This window comes from Heptranchias perlo, chromosome 8, assembly GCF_035084215.1.
Source record: "Heptranchias perlo isolate sHepPer1 chromosome 8, sHepPer1.hap1, whole genome shotgun sequence".
Taxonomy (NCBI): Eukaryota; Metazoa; Chordata; class Chondrichthyes; order Hexanchiformes; family Hexanchidae; genus Heptranchias; species Heptranchias perlo.
In genome coordinates this window covers 6,849,051-6,868,454 of record NC_090332.1, presented here as the reverse complement: position 1 = coordinate 6,868,454, position 19,404 = coordinate 6,849,051, and the positions used below count along the sequence as shown (strand labels likewise).

The 19,404-nt window shown below is 41.2% G+C and overlaps 1 protein-coding gene across 2 annotated transcripts in view; it reads right to left on the bottom strand.

The window, feature by feature from the left end:
- The window catches only part of LOC137324366 (kinesin-like protein KIF13B), a 167,728-nt gene that overhangs the window by 39,715 nt on the left and 108,609 nt on the right, over positions 1-19,404 (bottom strand). For both annotated transcript variants that reach the window (XM_067988580.1, XM_067988581.1), the window contains 8 exons: positions 17,326-17,533; positions 16,669-16,831; positions 11,600-11,746; positions 6,968-7,117; positions 3,733-3,861; positions 2,699-2,872; positions 1,819-1,976; positions 375-507 (listed from right to left, as the gene is read on the bottom strand). In XM_067988580.1, the coding sequence (XP_067844681.1) occupies positions 375-507; positions 1,819-1,976; positions 2,699-2,872; positions 3,733-3,861; positions 6,968-7,117; positions 11,600-11,746; positions 16,669-16,831; positions 17,326-17,533 (1,262 nt within the window). The remainder of the gene's footprint in view (positions 1-374; positions 508-1,818; positions 1,977-2,698; positions 2,873-3,732; positions 3,862-6,967; positions 7,118-11,599; positions 11,747-16,668; positions 16,832-17,325; positions 17,534-19,404) is intronic.

The following is a 19,404-nucleotide window of genomic DNA, read 5'->3' as shown; positions in this document are numbered from 1 at the left end:
AATGACATCTTATAGGGAAAGGAGCCTGTCACTCTTACCCGGTCTGGCCTACGTGTGACCGTAACTCTAGTCCCACACTATGTGGTTGACACTTAATGCCCTCAGGGCTACTAAGGAAGGGCAATAAACACTGCCTTGCCAGTGTTGCTCACAAGGAAGAACACAAGAGGAGACAATTCAACTTATCCTACTCAGGACTTGATATATATTCTCCACACCCCAAATCCATATTCCCTCCATCCCACCTCAACATTAAAGATCCAAAAGGAGTTTGAGACCTCCATCATAGAAGCCAATTAAGGCACAGTTGAAGACAGGAGAGACAGGGCCTCTCCTGTCTCGAGAAGACAGGGCCTCTCCTGTCTTCCTGTTACCTGTCGTAGTTGAAAGATGCCACCGGTGGAAACGTCCTTCGAGAGGGTCACCTCCACAGGAACGTACTCCCCATTCTCATTCAGTTCCAAGATCTGGATCCAGAGCTCTACCTTTCGCATCACCTCACTCCACCTGTTAACAATTTATTTTGAAAAATGGTGCATTTAGTCACTCAGGTGTACAAATTATTATTCCTTAAACAAAGGTTAAACTCAATACTCCCCAAGCTCCTCCTTTATAGCAGGTTATTGGTGGTGATACGGTATTAGTATTTATTATAATTTATGACAGGTTTATTTTAACATATTACATTTTTGTTGGTAATGTTTTGAATCAAATAGCACCTACTATTGCTTCCTTAGACTATTGTTACATATTGATTGTTATTACATCATATTGCACTTGAACAGAACACCAAAGTAAATCTGTTTTTTATTTTTACGGTTAAATCTGAACATACTAAAGTTGTCTTAAAACTTAGTCAGCACATAGGCATCAATATACTGCAGGGAAAAAAAAAATCATGCATTCTAATTGTATGTTTTGCTTTCCTTTCCACATGCACCGAAGCCCCAGCCATGCAGTGACTCCTAGTCGTCTTGGGGCATGCTCCTGGAAACTGTAATCCTGATCAATGGAAAGTAATCTCCAGCAGGTGGACTCCTTCACCTTTGTGGGCTGGCGGGGGGTGGTGGTAGAGACAGTACACAACGAATTCTGAGGCTTTCTCTACTGAGTAAAACTGTGGTGTCTCCTGGGATTTACATACATTATTAATACAGATTTTGCCCAGTTGTTTGCCAGGAACGGTGTGCCAAGTCAATACGCTCGGCAGGGTGTGGAGTGTTGTAATGGAGGGTAGGTAAGTTGAATGAAAGAAAGAATAAAAAAGATGATTCGGGCATGAGTGCTACTAATTGAGGCCAGCTGAGACAACAAAGTTTGTGTAATTTTGCAATTTTTTTTGTGCATTTGTTCTGTTAAAAATGCTTATTGTAGGATGGGTGAAGAAATTGAGGGTTACTATGATGACTTTCTTACTCACCAAATTATTTTTGCTAAATGCAATTGAGTAGGTTTTTTTTTGGTGGAATAAGATTGACAGAAAATTGAAATTGGGGAAAAGGTTTTGAATAAGAGCAATTGTTGAATAACAAGAGTTGACCAATTCAAAAGGAGAAATAACAAGGAAATAGCATGAGGGAGCCAGAAACAGAGGAAAAGGGAGACAAGGTCAGAGAGGTAGACAGAAAGAATGAACAAAGACAGAGAAGTCAACAGAAAGAGAGCACGAGACAGTTATGGGAATAGTGATAATAATTGGTTTAAAATTTCATCCATTTGCAACGCCACATAATTTCTACAATTTTTAATTATACTTTCTACACAAGTTTGTAGAGTAATGATCTAATGGTAATCGATACTCAGTTCCAGAATAATCACCTGTCCCGCAGTGATCGCGTTTTGGCTTGTATTATTCCCAAGTCCCATATGGAAGGGTTTTTTCGAGGGTCACGTGATTTATGTCCATATACTTGAAATGCCAGTGCTCCTTCCGAGAGATACTCCAACAAATCTTCAGAAAGATTGATCGAGAAGTCCTGATTTAAAAGCAACCAGATGTAATTATACATTAATTTCAATGCAATGCACCAACATCCAACACTGCGTGGGCAGACAACCTACTCACAGGGATACATTTTCAACATTCTAGAGTACAAACATTTCTTTACGAGCATACTAGTCCAGGATTTGACAATGTTAAACCGTTTATATTCAGAGTACATATTAAATACTGAAATAATTTGAGATAAAATTAAAACCATAAATGCTGGATACCAGAGAGATGATAAACATAGAAAATGCAGTAAATGTATAGCAGGCTGTTCTGAAACTGAAAGACAGGTTTATCTTTCTGGTATAGCCCCATCTTTAATTAAGGGTTACACCAAAAATACTAACTTACTTCCTCCAGATGTTCACTAACCTGCTTTACAATTCCAGCATTCTCGATTGGTATCAAAATGCTGAAGTATGATTGTTTCTGCTAGTAGGAGCCCATAATAAACCAAACTCTGGCATGAGGAACCAAATGTTGCACTATTAAAATTCATTCTATGAATACACTAATATTCAGAAATCTCCCCCACCCACCTCCCCAGTTTCCCAGCAAAACACCCAAAGATCTGTGGGATTTTCAACATCCAAACAATTCAAAAATTGTTTCAATTTGAAATCTCTGTAACACAGCCAAAACAAACACCTGTGCAAAATGGGAGATGTGATAGAGAATCAGATGAAGTTCCAAGATTTAATCTCTCACCTTACAGTGATCAAAAACAACCATGCACTCCGGGTCCTTGCCAGTAGGGGACAAGGAGGCAGGATCCACCTCTGGTGCAACCATAATCGGTTCAGTCTGATCCCAGAAGGTGTACTGGCAGAAAACAAAGTTTGACAGGTGTCGAGGCAAACCCGTAGCCTGAAGAATTTTTATCTGGAGGAGAAAAGAAGTTGAGGAAATAGGAGTTTTGGTTTTCACACAAAAAACATCTACAGAGAATATACAAGACCACCAATGGTTTACAAAAAAAAAAATCAATATGTGTGAGATTAAAACTAACAGGAGGACAAGGAGGCACAGGCTCAAACTGGCAAAAGGCCCTGACATCAGGAAATTCTTCATACCAGAGTGATCAAAATGTGGAATGGACATCTCAGGGGGGCAGTGAAGACAAAACCTTGGAATAATTTAAGAAACGATTAGCCGCTGTGATTGCTGGGGATGGGTGGGGATTGGGGAGGGGGGAGGGGGGGGGGCGGGGGAAGAGACTGGGGATTCCCATTGGATGGATCAGCCATGCTTGGCCAAATGCCATTCCTGGTTTGTATCTACCTTATGAAATCTGAGGGCAACTCACAAATGCCCGCAGTGTAAACTAGTTAAGTTACATGTTGTCATATGAAATTTACTTGCTGTGTAATCAATCCTCCTGGTTGTGTATGCTATTTATATAAATACAGATTCTGCCTTCTCCCACAAAAAAAAAGTAGTCATCAAACTAAGAACGCTTGCCTTTCTGAGATAAAAACTTAGAGGCTGCTAAACATGTCTGCAATATCATGTATAGTTGCTCATCATCTCGAATACAACAGCGATAACCAGTTAACTGAGTCATTATTAAGAAGGATTAACAACCCTTGGTAGCATTAATAACATATTTCATACCAAATAAGTATTTATATAACAGACTGCTTCACATGCACTACTGTTTTCAGCCAATTTTCAGACAGCAAGGTACCATAAACAGCAATATGCACCAGCAGACTGGAGAACACCCGTTGAGTGACACTTACTCTGCAGATGATTTCTCTCTCCTGCGTTTCACTTTCATTCAGACCGTCCAATGCATCTTCTCCACCAGCAATCCGATCGCTAAGATCACCGCTCATCCGCATCACTTCTACATGCAGGCGTCCTGCAACCTAAAAAGTAGGCAAGTAATACAGCTTATCCCAGCTGATGGTTTAAAAATCCATAATCAAAACTCCTCCAAATTACTCAATGTTTACATTGTAAGTTTACATTTCAGGGTTCACACACAAACCCAAGAGTCACCATTAGGGAAATTTCCCCATATTTGTTCAAAAACCTTGCCGGGGGTTAAATGTTGTTGGGCACCTGACATCGATTGGCAGGGCTCTTTGTGGAACTGCACAGCCTCACTCAAAGATAACACTGATAATGCCCTGTTTGGCTCAGATTCTATTGCACAAAAGACACTGCCACTCATGCCATGAAGGATGGCTGAATGGGGTTTCACCCAGTCATCCTTTGTGGCATTGAATGGCAGTTCCCCTTTGTACAGTAGTATAGCCTCAATCAGAGGGCACTGTCTGTCGATACATAGTCAGCTCTGCTTCATTGCTCTGACAGGTAGTGCCCATTTGCAGAACAGTGAACCCTGACCCAAACAGTCAGGCACACACTGTGACAATGACTTCAGCTCCATTGTGCTCGATGACACAAAGATTGGTGGCATTGTAAGCAGTGTAGATGAAAACATAAAATTACAAAGGGATATTGATAGATTAGGTGAATGGGCAAAATTGTGGCAAATGGAATTCAATGTAGACAAATGTGAGGTCATCCACTTTGGATCAAAAAAGGATAGAACAGGGTACTTTCTAAATGGTAAAAAGTTAAAAACAGTGGATGTCCAAAGGGACCTAGGGGTTCAGGTACATAGATCATTGAAGTGTCATGAACAGGTGCAGAAAATAATCAATAAGGCTAATGGAATGCTGGCCTTTATATCTAGAGGACTAGAGTACAAGGGGGTAGAAGTTATGCTGCAGCTATACAAAACCCTGTTTAGACCGTACCTGGAGTACTGTGAGCAGATCTGGGCATCACACCTTCGGAAGGACATATTGGCCTTGGAGGGAGTGCAGCGTAGGTTTACTAGAATGATACCCGGACTTCAAGGGTTAAGTTACGAGGAGAGATTACACAAATTGGGGTTGTATTCTCTGGAGTTTAGAAGGTTAAGGGGTGATCGGATCGAAGTTTATAAGATATTAAGGGGAACGGATAGGGTGGATAGAGAGAAACCATTTCCGCTGGTTGGGGATTCTAGGAGTAGGGGGCACAGTCTAAAAATTAGAGCCAGACCTTTCAGGAGCGAGATTAGAAAACATTTCTACACACAAAGGGTGGTAGAAGTTTGGAACTCTCTTCCGCAAACGGCAATTGATACCAGCTCAATTGCTAAATTTAAATGTGAGATAGATAGCTTTTTGGCAAAGGTATTAAGAGATATGGGCCAAAGGCGGGTATATGGAGTTAGATCACACATCAGCCAAGATCTTATCAAATGGCGGAGCAGGCACGAGGGGCTGAATGGCCTACTCCTGTTCCTATGTTCCTATTCACATTGATAATTACTCTTCCTTCAATGATGTCAGGTGCCTCACTATATCAGGGCTTTTATATTTGGATCAGTTACGCAGATATCAGTTTCCTGATAAAAACAGCTTTGGGGACGGTTTTAAGTATTTCAGTTTAGAAAACTGGAGATCATCATTCAGCAGCACAGAGCGCTTCTGGTTTCAAATTAAATCCTCCACATATGCAGTTACTTTAAATAGATACCATGGCTATTTCTCTACTAAATAGTTCTTTGACAAAACACATTTAAGGCTTAAAATGCAATTGCACTCATCAGAACTTCCACATGATTCTAAATGTAACAAATGTACAGGTCCACAGATATAAACAGGAAAAACTACAAACGCTGAAAATTTGAAATAAAAATGAAAAATACTGGAAATACACAGTACATCAGAAAGGGAAAGATGGTTAACATTTTGGGTACCGACCCTTCGACTCTTGAAGGACTTCTTTCTGAAGTGCAAGCTTATCTTTCAGATACCAACAGATCTCCTGTGCATTGCCAGCATTTTTTACTTTTATGTCCATAGATTTACTATCTTGAGTTGCTTCTTGGCCCAAAACATCAATAAAAACCTTGGTGGAAAAAAAGGCAGTTGCAGGCAACACAATAGAATTCTGAATAGCAATCACTGCAGTGAAAGGGTCACCCTGAGGGACTCACTTTCAAGCCAATTGTGATTAGCTATTGAAGTCACTTCAGAGTCAATTTAGTAACCAAAGCTGGTGCCTGCTTGGCTGAAGCAGAATCTGATGATCTAATTAAAGTGTTCAAGATGATTAAAGGATTTGATAGGGTAGAGAGAGAAACTATTTCCCCTGGTGGGAGAGTCCAGAACAAGGGGATATAATTTTAAAATTAGAGCTAGGCCGTTCAGGGGTGATGTCAGAAAGCACTTCTTCACACAAAGGATAGTGAAACTCTCTTCCCCCAAAAACCTGTTGAGGCTGGGGGTCAATTGAAAATTTCAAAACTGAGATTGATAGATTTTTGTTAGGCAAGAATATTAAGGGTTACAGAACCAAGACAGGTAGATGGAGTTAAGATACAGATCAGTCATGATCTAACTGAATGGCGGAACAGGTTCGAGGGGGTGAATGGCCTATTCCTGTTCCCATGTCTGCTTGGCTGAGGACTATGTTCTCCTCACTCTCCACAGTTATGATGATATAGCAAACAGCGAATTTAACAAAAAAAACTAACAACCCAGGGGCTTTAAAATACATAAACAGATTTAAAACTTAGATATTCTGATCGTATAATGGTCACTGTTCGGTTCATAAAAGACTTGCACTGTCGGAAATGACCTTGGACGAGAAACTACATACCTTTGACCAAACAGCTTTAAAGAAGAGTTGTTTTTTTATGAAAAAAATACAAGAAAAAGGGAGAGCAAAGCGACATCTCAAAATGTGGGTAATTCCCTTGTATTTTATTTGGGACTTTTGGGAATCTCTCTTTAATGCTGTCAGATTTACTTTCAAATTCAGGTCCCAAAGATGGATGGATAGTATTTCAACATATTGCACCAGCCAGTTGTTCCATTTCCTCAACTTTTTAAACTCTATACAAGGCGGAAAACCCACTAAAAACAACCTTGCAATAGACATAACATGATGCTCTGATTTATCACGTACCTCCCCCTTCTGGTTGATGATTGGTACTGCATACTGCAATTTAACATCATAGAAGAGCAACTCCAAAAAGACATTTGCAACTCCAATCAGACTGTGGTTCTCCTGTTCGTCAAAGAACGGGTCAGCTCGCTTGAAGTAGGACCTCATCATCTGCAAAAAGCATACAATATCATTCAATCAACAATCTACAAATTAACTAAACCAATTCCCGCCTATAAGGCATCAGAATATGATCCATCATCTCAATTATATCCAGAATCACTGAGGCAATGTCTGAATAACAATTAAAAGAAAGAACAAACAAGAATTGCTTAAAAGCTGAAAGAACAACAGAAAATGCCTAAAATATGTAGGTCGGTCTGCATCCCAAGAAGTATAACGTTTCACTGACCTGTGCATTTCTAGCATTCTCTGTCTTTACTTCGGTAGTATAAAAAAGAAATCAACACGCATCAATTGTCTTCCATATGCAACGTGATGCTATCTGGCCCATAAACACCTTGGGAGATTATAGTTTACAATCTGCCTCAGATTTATGGTGTTCAAAGGGAAACAAATTGGCTTAGGTACAAAAAAGTATCATGTCAGATGGTTGCAGAGTGTGTAGGATACAATTATCATAAACTGATAGAAAAAACAGTGGCAGTTCAAAATATATTAGTTGGAAGTGATTAACTAGCAATGCACGCTACAGCTTAGAATCATAGAATAGAAAATTTACAGCACGGAAGGAGGCCATTCGGCCCATAGTGTCCGCGCCGGCCAAAAATGAGCTACCTAACATAATCCCACTTTCCCGCATTTGGTCCGTAGCCCTGTAGGTCACGGAACTTCAGGTGCACATCCAGTTACTTTTTAAATGAGTTGAGTGTTTCTGCCTCTACCACCCTTTCAGGCAGTGAGTTTAAGACCCCTACCACCCTCCGGGTTAAAAACTTTTTCCTCAGCTCACCTCTAATCCTTCTACCAATCACTTTAAATCTTTGCCCCCTGGTTATTGACCTCTCTAAGGGAAATAGGTCCTTCTTAGCCACTCTATCCAGGCCCCTCATAATTTTGTACACCTCAATTAAATCACCCCTCAGCCTCCTCTGTTTCAAAGAGAACAACCCCAGCCTGTCCAATCTTTCCTCATAGCTAAAATTCTCCAGTCCTGGCAACATCCTCATAAATCTACTCTGTACCCTCTCTAGTGCAATTACATCCTTCCTGTAATGTGGTGACCAGAACTGTACATAGTACTCAAGCTGTGGCCTAACCAGTGTTTTATACAGTTCCAGCATAACCTCCCTGCTCTTATATTCTGTGCCTCAGCGAGCAAAGTTAAGTATTCCATATGCCTTCTTAACCACCTTATCTACCTGTCCTGCCACCCTCAGGGATCTGTGGACATGCACTCCAAGGTCCCTCACTTCCTCTACACTTCTCAGTATCCTCCCATTTATTGTGTACTCCCTTGCCTTGTTTGCCCTCCCCAAATGCATTATCTCACACTTCTCTGGATTGAATTCCATTTGCCACTTTTCTGCCCACCTGACCAGTCCATTGATATCTTCCTGCAGTCTACAGCTTTCCTCCTCATTATCAACCACACAGCCAATTTTTGTATCATCTGCAAACTTCTTAATCATGCCCCCTACATTTAAGTCCAAATCATTAAAATATCACAAAAAGCAAGGGACCTAATACTGAGCCCTGCGGAACTCCACTGGATACAGCCTTCCAGTCACAAAAACACCCGACCATTACCCTTTGCTTCCTGCCAATGAGCCAATTTTGGATCCAACTTGCCACTCTTCCTTGGATCCCATGGGCTTGTACTTTTTTGACCAGTCTGCCATGTGGGTCCTTGTCAAAAGCCTTGCTAAAATCCATGTAGGCTACATCAAATGCACTACCCTCATTGACCCTCCTTGAAGCAAACAGTTGAGGGGTTTGACATGCAATCACTAAACTGTCTCCAAGACAATTTGGAGGGGAAAGTGTTTGTAATTTCAGCTTTTTTTTGTCAGGGACGATACTGAGCAAAATCAACCCAAGCTGCTCGTGTATCTCAAGAGCATCTCAAAAGCAGTACTGGCAGAAGCCAGGGTGTATGCTGTCTGCATGCTCTCCTTGCCAGGTTACTTTGCATGGGACAAGGAGAGAACATTTTTTTTTCAGTTTGTTAGTTTGGCTTAATTGGTAACACTCCCATCTCTAAGTTAGATGGTTGTATGTTCAAACTCTGCACCGCAAATTGAGCACACAATCATCCAAAGCTGTTCTTATATCTCAAGGCCAGTGAATTACTGAGAGAACGTCACATTGTCAGAGGCACAGTTTGGATTAGACATTAAACCAAGGCCCTGTCTGCCTCTATAAATTAACATTAAAATCCCTTGACATTGTTCGTAAATTAGATTTAGAATGCAAATGTAATCACCAGACACATCTGTTTTATTTTATATACATGCATGTTTAAGATAGAGGCTATTAGATTTTGAATTAAAATACTGAGCAGACCATCAAAACTTTTGAATTGTAGCTAACCTTATAAAACTAGCAGTCTAATTACCCTTTTTACAGAAACAATACTACAAGTCCACCCCTGTGAAAGGAATGCAGCCGGGTGGTAGAGGTAACATTCCTTCAATTAAATCAAATTGGACCACTAATGTTATCACTTGAGGTTGTTTGTTTATGTTATTTTCCTTCATCACAATGGTTACTGTGTAGAATCTCTTATATACTGGATATTTTGTACTCATTTAGTACACGAGTTATATTACTGTGAAATCTACATTTAAAAAATAATAAAGCCTGATCTTAGGAGGACTAGGGTGTGGAGTGTTTAACTGAGGGTCTCAAACTAAAAAAAAGCAAGCAGATACTGCAACACCATTAACTGAAGTAGTCTTGGCCAATGTTTCTTCAAGTACCACCATCAATAACAGATTAATTGTTATCTCACTGCTGTTTGTGGGATCTTGTAATGTGCAAACCGGCTGCCACATTTGCCTGCATAACAATCACTGCACTTCACGTGAAACACTTTGAACATTTCTGAGAGATGTGATAAGGTGCTATACAAGTCTTGCTATATTTTATTTAAGCAAAAAAGATTATTTTTAAAGTTATAAGCGTGATGGAATCTTTCAAGTCTTGCAAAGCTATCGGCCTACATGCCAAACTACTACTGTGATCCAGTTCAGTTTATAAACAAATATTCTCACTCCAGTTCATTGTGTAGTTTGGAGTACATCAAAAACAGTCCATGGATCCACACATACACAGTGGTAACATCACTAACATACTAACACCAAACCCACAACCCAGTATCAGAGGCTTAACACTTAAAAAATAAAAATTTTAGTTGTGGAGTTGAATCTAGATGCAACTCCTTCCAGTATTAATATCTTCTGATAAACAAATTTTTATTGCTTACGGATATTTCTACATGATCAAATGCAGGTAATAAATTGAGTTTATGACACTACCAGAACCTTTACTATGTTGAGAATGTGCGAGTTGAGTAGCCGAGTTGTTATGGTACTGGAAGGGGGAATAGGCTAGGTAGCTCTTTTTTGACCGGCACAGATGCGATGGGCCGAATGGCCTCCTTCTGTGCCATAAATATTTCTATGTTTCTAAGAGCAAGCCAGAGGTCATTAGTTCAAATCCCATTACGGCAAGCTGTGAAACTGAATTCAATAAATTAATTTATGGGCTAGTAACAGGAAAAAGTGACAATGAAAGCTGCTGGATTGTCATAAAAACTCAACCGGTTCACTAATTGTCTGCAGGGAAGGGAACCTGACACCCCTACCTGGTCTGGCGTGCATGTGACTCCGGTCCCACGTGATGCGGTTGACTCTTAATGACCTCATGGCAATAAATAATGCCTTGCAAGTAATGCCTCCAGCATTTTTTTAAAAATCAAACTCCCCATTTCAGGTACTTTTACTCCTCTTATCCCCTTTCTTGATCTTCCTGTGGCACACGTCAACCACAGCGGAGCGGGTAGAGCAATGAACTGATCCCTGACTTTCAAAATAACTCAAATGAGATGCACAAGAGCAGCCTTGGAGTGAAGAATGTCTTCTTCCAGTTTTCACTCTTCGTGGGGAAACACACAGCCCCCCATTCAGCATCTCCTCATTGGATTTTGGCTCGTATCAAATTTAAAGTCGGGGAGGGGGAAATTGGAGGCCTGTATCTACTTCTCAGGGGTACACACGAATGCGCAAGGGCATTCCACGTGTGGCATCAATGCACTGCTCATCAGGACCCCTTTTACATAATGTTAATGTTTCAGGTATCGAGAAATCAAACATGTTCTCAAGCACATAACAGGGTAGATGAACATATGGTTCAGATTTAACTACTTTAAAGGGTGATGAATATATGAAACAGACTGGTCAGGATGACATCCATAGAGGCAAATAGTGGCTGCAAGTTCCAGAGGGAACTATACTGATATATGACGGAAAGAAATTGAGGGATATAAAAGCTGTTGAAGGGTACGATCAATGTATCTTTCAAACTTTGGGACTGGCCAGACGGACTGCAATGGTCTCCCTCTGGTCCTAAGCATTCCCATGTTCCCAAATCTAAGAATGTATTAAAAAAAGCCACAAATTGTCTACTTACAGGATTGTCCTCTTCACAGTCTTTCCATTCCTGGTAAAGTTCACGGATATCAATTAATCGATTTTCCAGTTTCTCCAGTGACCAGATCTGTTTGCCTTTACCTTTCCGTCGTACCTGGATGGCTGGTTCACTGAGAACGGAGTTTCGCTGTTGGAAAAAGAAAAAGTGATAACAGCGGCTTTCTCCCCCACCCCTCCCAAAACAAACACACACAGAAATAACAGGCAGTCCTCCTTCCGTTCACGTATGCAGTCAAGAAACAAGGACTAGGAATTCTGTTCTTATTTATTGGAGTATGGATCTGTCCAGAATAATGACAGAAACGCAATGAGAAACAGGACGTTGAAGAAAGACGGATAGGGACTCGAAGCCCTTCTGTGGAGGACCTGCCCAAAGTCTTTTTGAAATCATGTACAAGGTGATTCAGGTCAAACTTAAAACTTAGAAAGATTCCAAGTCTGAAATATTGTGTCCTGTGCTAAGGGGTGGGGGCATAATTTTCTTTGGGGACAAGCTGGCTCTAAAATGACATGCCTGTCAATAAAACATCAGATCCACGGTAACCCTCTGTAGCAAACTCAGTGATCAGATACCTAAGCCAGGCAGGTCCACAACATCCCAAGGCACTGCTGATGGTTAACCAATTGGCCTGGTTCACCAAGGGAAACTGGACATATGGATCTGATATTTGGGGCAGGGATCTATCCTGCTCTGCTACAAGTGGATAAGACACTTGCAGAATACTAGCTGCAAGCATGGATGAAGAGTAACAGATGAGGTAAACCAATATGTGGTGCAATGCACATTGAAGATTCAAAGAGCTGTATTTCATTTAAAGTTTCATAGTACATTAAAATAAGGCAGGCATTCATAATAACCCAAGAACTACACGAAGTGCTGCACATTCCACTGGAGAACGTGTTCTATTAACCTTTTGAAAAATCGCAGTAACATTTCCAGACCAAAACGAACAGTATCATAGTAAGGTACAGCACAGGAGGAGGCCATTCAGCCCCTCGTGCCTGTGCCCGCTCTTTGGAAGAGCTATCCAATTAGTCCCATTCCCCTGCTCTTTCCCCATAGCCCTGTAAATATTTTCCCTTCAAGTATTTATCCAATTCCCTTTTGAAAGGTACAATTGAATCTGCTTCCACTGCCCTTTCAGGCAGAGCATTCCAGATCATTACAACTCACTGTGTAAAAAGATGTTTCCATGTCGCCTCTGGCTCTTTTGCCGATCACCTTAAATCTGTGACCTCTGGTCACCAACCCTTCAGCCACTACAAACAGCTTCTCCTAATTTACTCTATCAAAACCGTTCATGATTTTGAAATTGGAGTGTTCTCCGAAATTGTACCTTGTAATATATTTATGATGAAAAGACGGAAACAGCTTCATTGTGAATACCACGTCATATGAATCAACTGCAGTTTGAAGGGCTTGATTACATTATGCCAAGTACAACATACAACTCAAAGATATGGGGCATGATTCGCAGATTCCAACTGGCAGTGATAAATATTGGAAGTGAATCAATGACTGTTGCAGTAAGATCTGGAATCAGACGAGTTTTTTTTAAAAAGTGTTGTGTGCCTTAATGGATATTAAGTGCACTTGTCTGTTCTTTAATCTCTTAAATGTTTAGGAGATTACTCATTTGTATTCTTCCACTGAGTACATGTTTAGCAGCAGATGCCTTACAGGGACAACCAAAACTAATTACAAGATCTCTCCACCTTCAGTCAATCATTCGCAAACAAATTATCAGAGCAGAGATTAATCCCAATGCTGTGCCGTCATTCATGGGCACAGCAGGCGTGTACAGCAAGAATTAACATTAATGATGAACATTTGCATTGTGTGCAGTACTGACAACTCATTTCTGTTATAAGGAACTGCTTTAAATTGAAGTTCTGTTTATTTTGGCTCTTGGTGTCCTGGAAACAATCCTGTTGACATTGTGGGATGGATTTCAGGGTACTAGGTCACAGATTAAGTGCCACTTGCAGTTGTTTGAAAGCCATTTTCAAATCCCTCTATTAGTTCAGTACTAAATTGGGTAATTTCATAACAAAGGGCATGAATAGGTGTGATGTAGGAAATGGAAATTTCACTGGCACGGTACAAGACTCTCCTCCTAGGTTGGGGCTGAAGGACTTTAGTAGGGTAACATGAGGGCGCGCCCTTACTACTCACACCCTCCTGCCTTCCCCAATCCCACTACCCTTAACATCCAATCCTGGAAAAAATTCTCCCTGATCTCCCTCACAAACTTGCAACTCCATCTCCCAAGAGTGATCATAATACAATAGAATTTCATACTGAGTTTGAGAGTGACGCACTTAAGTCCAAAACTAGAGTCTTAAACTTAAACAAAGCCAATTACATATGAGGAACGAGTTGGCTAAGGTTGATTGGGAAATTAGATTAAAAGATATGATGGTAGATAAGCAATGGCGAACATTTAAAGAAACATTTCCTATTCTCAACAAATATACATTCCATTAAGGAATAAAAACTCCATGGGAAAAGTGATCCATCCGTGACTAACTAAAGAAGTTAAGGATAGTATTAGATTAAAATAAGAGACTTATAATGTTGCCAAGACTAGTAAGCCTGAGGATTGGGAGAGTTTTAGAAACCAGCAAAGGTTGACCAAAAAATTGATAGAGGGAGACAATAGAATACGAGAGTAAACTAGCAAGAAATATAAAAAACGTTTGTAAGAGCTTCTACAAGTGTGTAAAAAGGAAAAAAGAATAGCAAAAGTAAACATGGGTCCCTTAGAGGCTGAGACAGGAGAAATTATAATGGGGAATAAGGAAATGGCAGACGTTAAACAACCATTACTATCTGTCTTCAGAAAATATACCAGAAAGAGTGGGGAACCAAGGGTCTAATGAGAGTGAAGAACTCAAAGTAATTAAGATTAGTGAAGAAAAAGCACTGGAGAAATTAATGGGGCTAAAAGCCGATAAATCCCCTAGACCTGATGGCGTACATCCTAGGGTTCTAAAATAGGTGGCTGCAGAGATAGTGATCGTCCAAAATTCCCTAGATTCTAGAACAATCTCAGTGGATTGGAAGGTAGCAAATGTAACACCACTATTCAAGAGGGAGAGAGAAAACACGGAACTACGGCCAGTCAGCCTGATATCAGTAGTCGGGAAAATGCTGGAATCTATTATTAAGGACGCGGTAACAGGGCACTTAGAAAATCACAATATGATTAGGCAGAGTCAACATGGTTTTATGAAAGGGAAATCGTTTTGACAAATCTATTAGAGATTTTGAGGATGTAACTAACAGGGTAGATAAAGGGGAACCAGTGGATGTAGTATATTTGGATTTTCAAAAGGCATTGGTAAGTTGCCAAACAAAAGGTTGTTACACAAGATAAGGGTACAAGGGGGTTGGGGGTAACACGACAGCATGGATAGAGGAGTGGTTAACAGACAGAAAACAGAAATGGCAGACATTAATCAACCATTACTATCTGTCTTCAGAAAACATACCATTTTCAGGTTGGCAGACTGTAACTAGTGGGATGCCACAAGGATCAGTGCTTGGGCCTCAGCTATTTACAATCTATATTAATGACTTAAATGAAGGGACCAAGTGTAATGTATCGAAGTATGCTAATGATACAAAGCTAGGTGGGAAAGTAAGCTGTGAGGAGGACACAGAGTCTGCAAAGGGATATAGACAGGTTAAGTGAATGGGCAAGAAAGTGGCAGATGGAGTATAATATGGGGAAATGGTTATTCATTTTGGTGGAAAGAATTGAAAAAAAGGAATATATTTTTAAATGGTGAGAAACTATTAAATATTGGTACTCAGAGGAATTTGGGTGTCCTCGTACACGATACACAGAATATTAACATGCAGGTACAGCAAGCAATTAGGAAGTCAAACGGCACATTGGCCTTTATTGCAAAGGGGTTGAAGTACAAGAGTAAGGAAAGTCTTGCTGCAATAAACAGGGCTTTGGTGAGACCACACCTGGAGTACTGTGTACAGTTTTGGTCTCCTTACCTAAGGAAGGATATACTTGCCTTAGAGGCGGTGCAACAAAAGTTCACTTGATTGATTCCTGGGATGAGAGGGTGTCCTATGAGGAGACACTGAGTAGAATGGGCCTATACTCTCTGGCGTTTAGAAGAATGAGAGGTGATCTCATTGAAACATATAAGATTCTGAGAGGGCTTGACAGGGTAGATGCTGAGAGGCTGTTTCCCTGCGCTGGAAAGTCTAGAACTAGGGGGCATAATCTCAGTATAAGGGGTCGGCCATTTAGGAATCAAGGGATATGGGGATCGGGCGGGAAAGTGGAGTTGAGGTCAAAGATCAGCCATGATCTTATTGAATGGCGGAGCAGGTTCGAAGGGCCTTATGGCCTACTCCTCCTCCTATTTCTTATGTTCTTAAGTTCTTCTCTGGCCCTCCACCTGTTCTGACACCTCTGTCACTGATGACCTGCTCAACCTCTGTCTTCGAGGCCCTTATTCCCACCAAATGCTAATTCAATTGTTCCCCATTACACACTCCAACTTTGCTCCCTTAAGTCAGAGGGCATATATTCAAGTACACCTGCTGCACAACATTCAGCGTCAGATCTGGGTAGACCATATTAAGCACTACAGTGTCCCACTCTGCTCACTCAATTCGCCCCACTATTCCAGGAGCACCTTGCGGGTAAAGACAACTCAAGGCTCCTTTTCTCCATGACAAGCTGCCTCCTCAAACCCCTTTCTCCTGTTTCCTCCAACAAAACTAACTGCAAAGCATAAGGATTGTTTAATTTCTAAGACCGAGACCATCCATGCAGCTTTCCTTTTTATATTTGTTCTTGGGATGTGGTGTTTAAGACTACTGCAGCGTATAACAAAGCAGAACATGGAGAATTATAATGAACCACAGGACATTTCCAAGCGGACAGCACTTGAATAGCACAAAAAAGTAACCTTGGTTTAATTTTTAATTTGCTGCAGGAAAACTAAGGCAATCAATGAAACCTTCACCATTTCTACCCACTTTGACTAAATAAATTGAAATATATCAAATTTTACCTTTCGGTTTGCGTCAAGGCTAGATGCTGGAATCTGCAGTGTCACCTGATACTCTGTCTTCTTCTCCATCTCGTCAGCTATGTAATTTGCTTCACGTACATAAAGATTTGCCTTGGCAATCTGTTCCTGCAACTTCATGAGACTGTGGTTTAGCATTGCCTCTCTGTAAGGATCAGAAAACCTTTGTAAAAACCAAAACACTAATTCTTGGTTACCTGCAGCACTATCACTGTATTATTACAGGACACAAGAAGTGAATTTCTGCAAAACTACCAAAAGTCAGGCAATTTACTTCGATGGCTTCCTGCATCTTCGCATATCCGAGGGAGTTTTAATGCTGTTCCCTTTTTAAAATACAAAGAGCTGCCTGTAATTATTCACATTGACCATCAGGCCAAAAATAAACAATCATCTGAGGAATTGGGTCAACGCAGAGCTGAGTTCTCCTGTATTACCCATCCACCGTCAAATATTCTGCCAACACTCAATGTCATGGCTCACACATGAACTTGGGCTAGGTACTGAAGGGCAGACTGCAGCTGCAAATCTATGTCAAAGGAGCAATCAGTATCTTCACGAGACCAGGGGAGAATCCCCCCTCCGCCCAACAAAAAAAGACTATTATAACGAAGAATACAAAACTTGCCGATGACCCACCTCTCCTCTGTCCACTGACGTAGCCGCTGTTGAGTGTTGGGGGAGCAGAACGAGAGGCGCTCCATACTGCGGTAATGTTTCCCGGGGGACAAACGCCTGCGCAACTGCTCCAGTTCGTGTTCGTACATCAGGCGCTGCTGTTCAAGTGCAGAACGCTTCTCCTCCTGGTGTTGTCGCTCCAACCTCTGCAGCACTGACTGCATTGCATCTGCCAATGCAATAAATCATGGTATCAGCACAATGCACAAATTCCTACTGTCTCTGCTTATCTGGCTTACAGATGCAAATACCTTCAAAAACAGCTGAAGAACTAGTTTCATACAAGATGTGAGACAGAGATGTTGGGTATCGAGCTAATTTCCTTTAAATCTATGAATACAATTTCTTCACGTTTTTTTACAAGTCCAACCAAGTTACCATCTCTTACCCTTGATGGCTTTACCCTCAGGCCTTTATTCATCTACAGTGACACCTCTACTCTCAGTGCTCCAATCTTGGAGCCTTCCATTACTTGACAGAATTTTTGCAGGTAAAACTTTGCACAGCCTGCTAACACTAATATCCTTCTCAGGAGATGACTCCACTTCACATGATAAAATGAAATAAAAACTCAACTTATTATGTTATTTGGATTGCACACACCTTTATTTCTATGTCTAGAATGATACTGGATCATATGTTTGTGAATTATCTGACCGTTTCCATGGGAATTCCCTCCATTACAATAGATAACTAAGGTTCCTACGTATCGACATTCTTGGCCTCAGCTCCACTGATCTCAAATAGAAGTTTTACCTCTCTTTCATTGCTAAATTTGAGTTCATGAAGCTCAGTTTTGTTTTTAATGTTAAACACTCATTTTTCTCTCAACTCTCCATAAAGCCCAAGTATATCCAAGAATTGAACACTTTCCCCAAATCTGGAGGTGCTCCAAAATATCTCTTCCCTTCCTAGATCTAAGATGCAACTTAACAACTGCTAAAATCCATTCGAGTTTATGCTTCTGGATCCTCCCACATCTTTGTCCCATTGGACAAGTGGTTATTGCAACCATACTGACTTGTGAAAAGGTGATCAGACAGGGCAAGGGAGAGGGGGAAAGGAAAGAAGGAAGGAAGAACAAAAGATCTTACATTTACATTGTGCCTTTTCACACCCTCAGGATGTCTTAAAGAACTTTGAAATCAATGAACTACTTTGAATTCTAGTCACTGCTATGTAGACAAATGCAGTAGACAACTGCGCACAGCTACGTCCCACGAACAGCAAGAGAGATGAATGACCAGCTAATCTGTACTTTTGCTAGTGCTGGTTGAAGGGATGCTGGCCAGGACAGCGAGAGAATTCTCTGTCCTTCTTCAAATACTGCCATAAGGTTTTTTAACGTCCACCTGAACAGGCAGACAGAGCCTTGATTTAGTGTCTCATCCAAAAGACAGCACCTCCAACAACGCAGCACTCACTCAAGTGAGTGCCTAGATTGTGTGTTTAAATCCTGGAGTGCGGCTTTTTTTTTTATTCGTTCATGGGATGTGGGCGTCGCTGGCGAGGCTGGCATTTATTGCCCATCCCTAATTGCCCTTGAGAAGGCGGTGGTGAGCCACCTTCTTGAACCGCTGCAGTCCATGTGGTGACGGTTCTCCCACAGTGCTGTTAGGAAGGGAGTTCCAGGATTTTGGCCCAACGACGATGATGGAACGGCGATATATTTCCAAGTCGGGATGGTGTGTGACTTGGAGGGGAATGTGCAGGTGGTGTTGTTCCCATGTGCCTGCTGCTCTTGTCCTTCTAGATGGTAGAGGTCGCGGTTTTGGGAGGTGCTGTCGAAGAAGCCTTGGCGAGTTGCTGCAGTGCATCCTGTGGATGGTACACACTGCAGCCACAGTGGGCCGGTAAATGTTCAGGTTGGTGCATGGGGTGCCAATCAAGTGGGCTGCTTTGTCCTGGATGGTGTCGAGCTTCTTGAGTGTTGTTGGAGCTGCACTCATCCAGGCAAGTGGAGAGTATTCCATCACACTCCTGACTTGTGCCTTGTAGATGATGGAAAGGCTCTGGGGAGTCAGGAAGTGAGTCACTCGC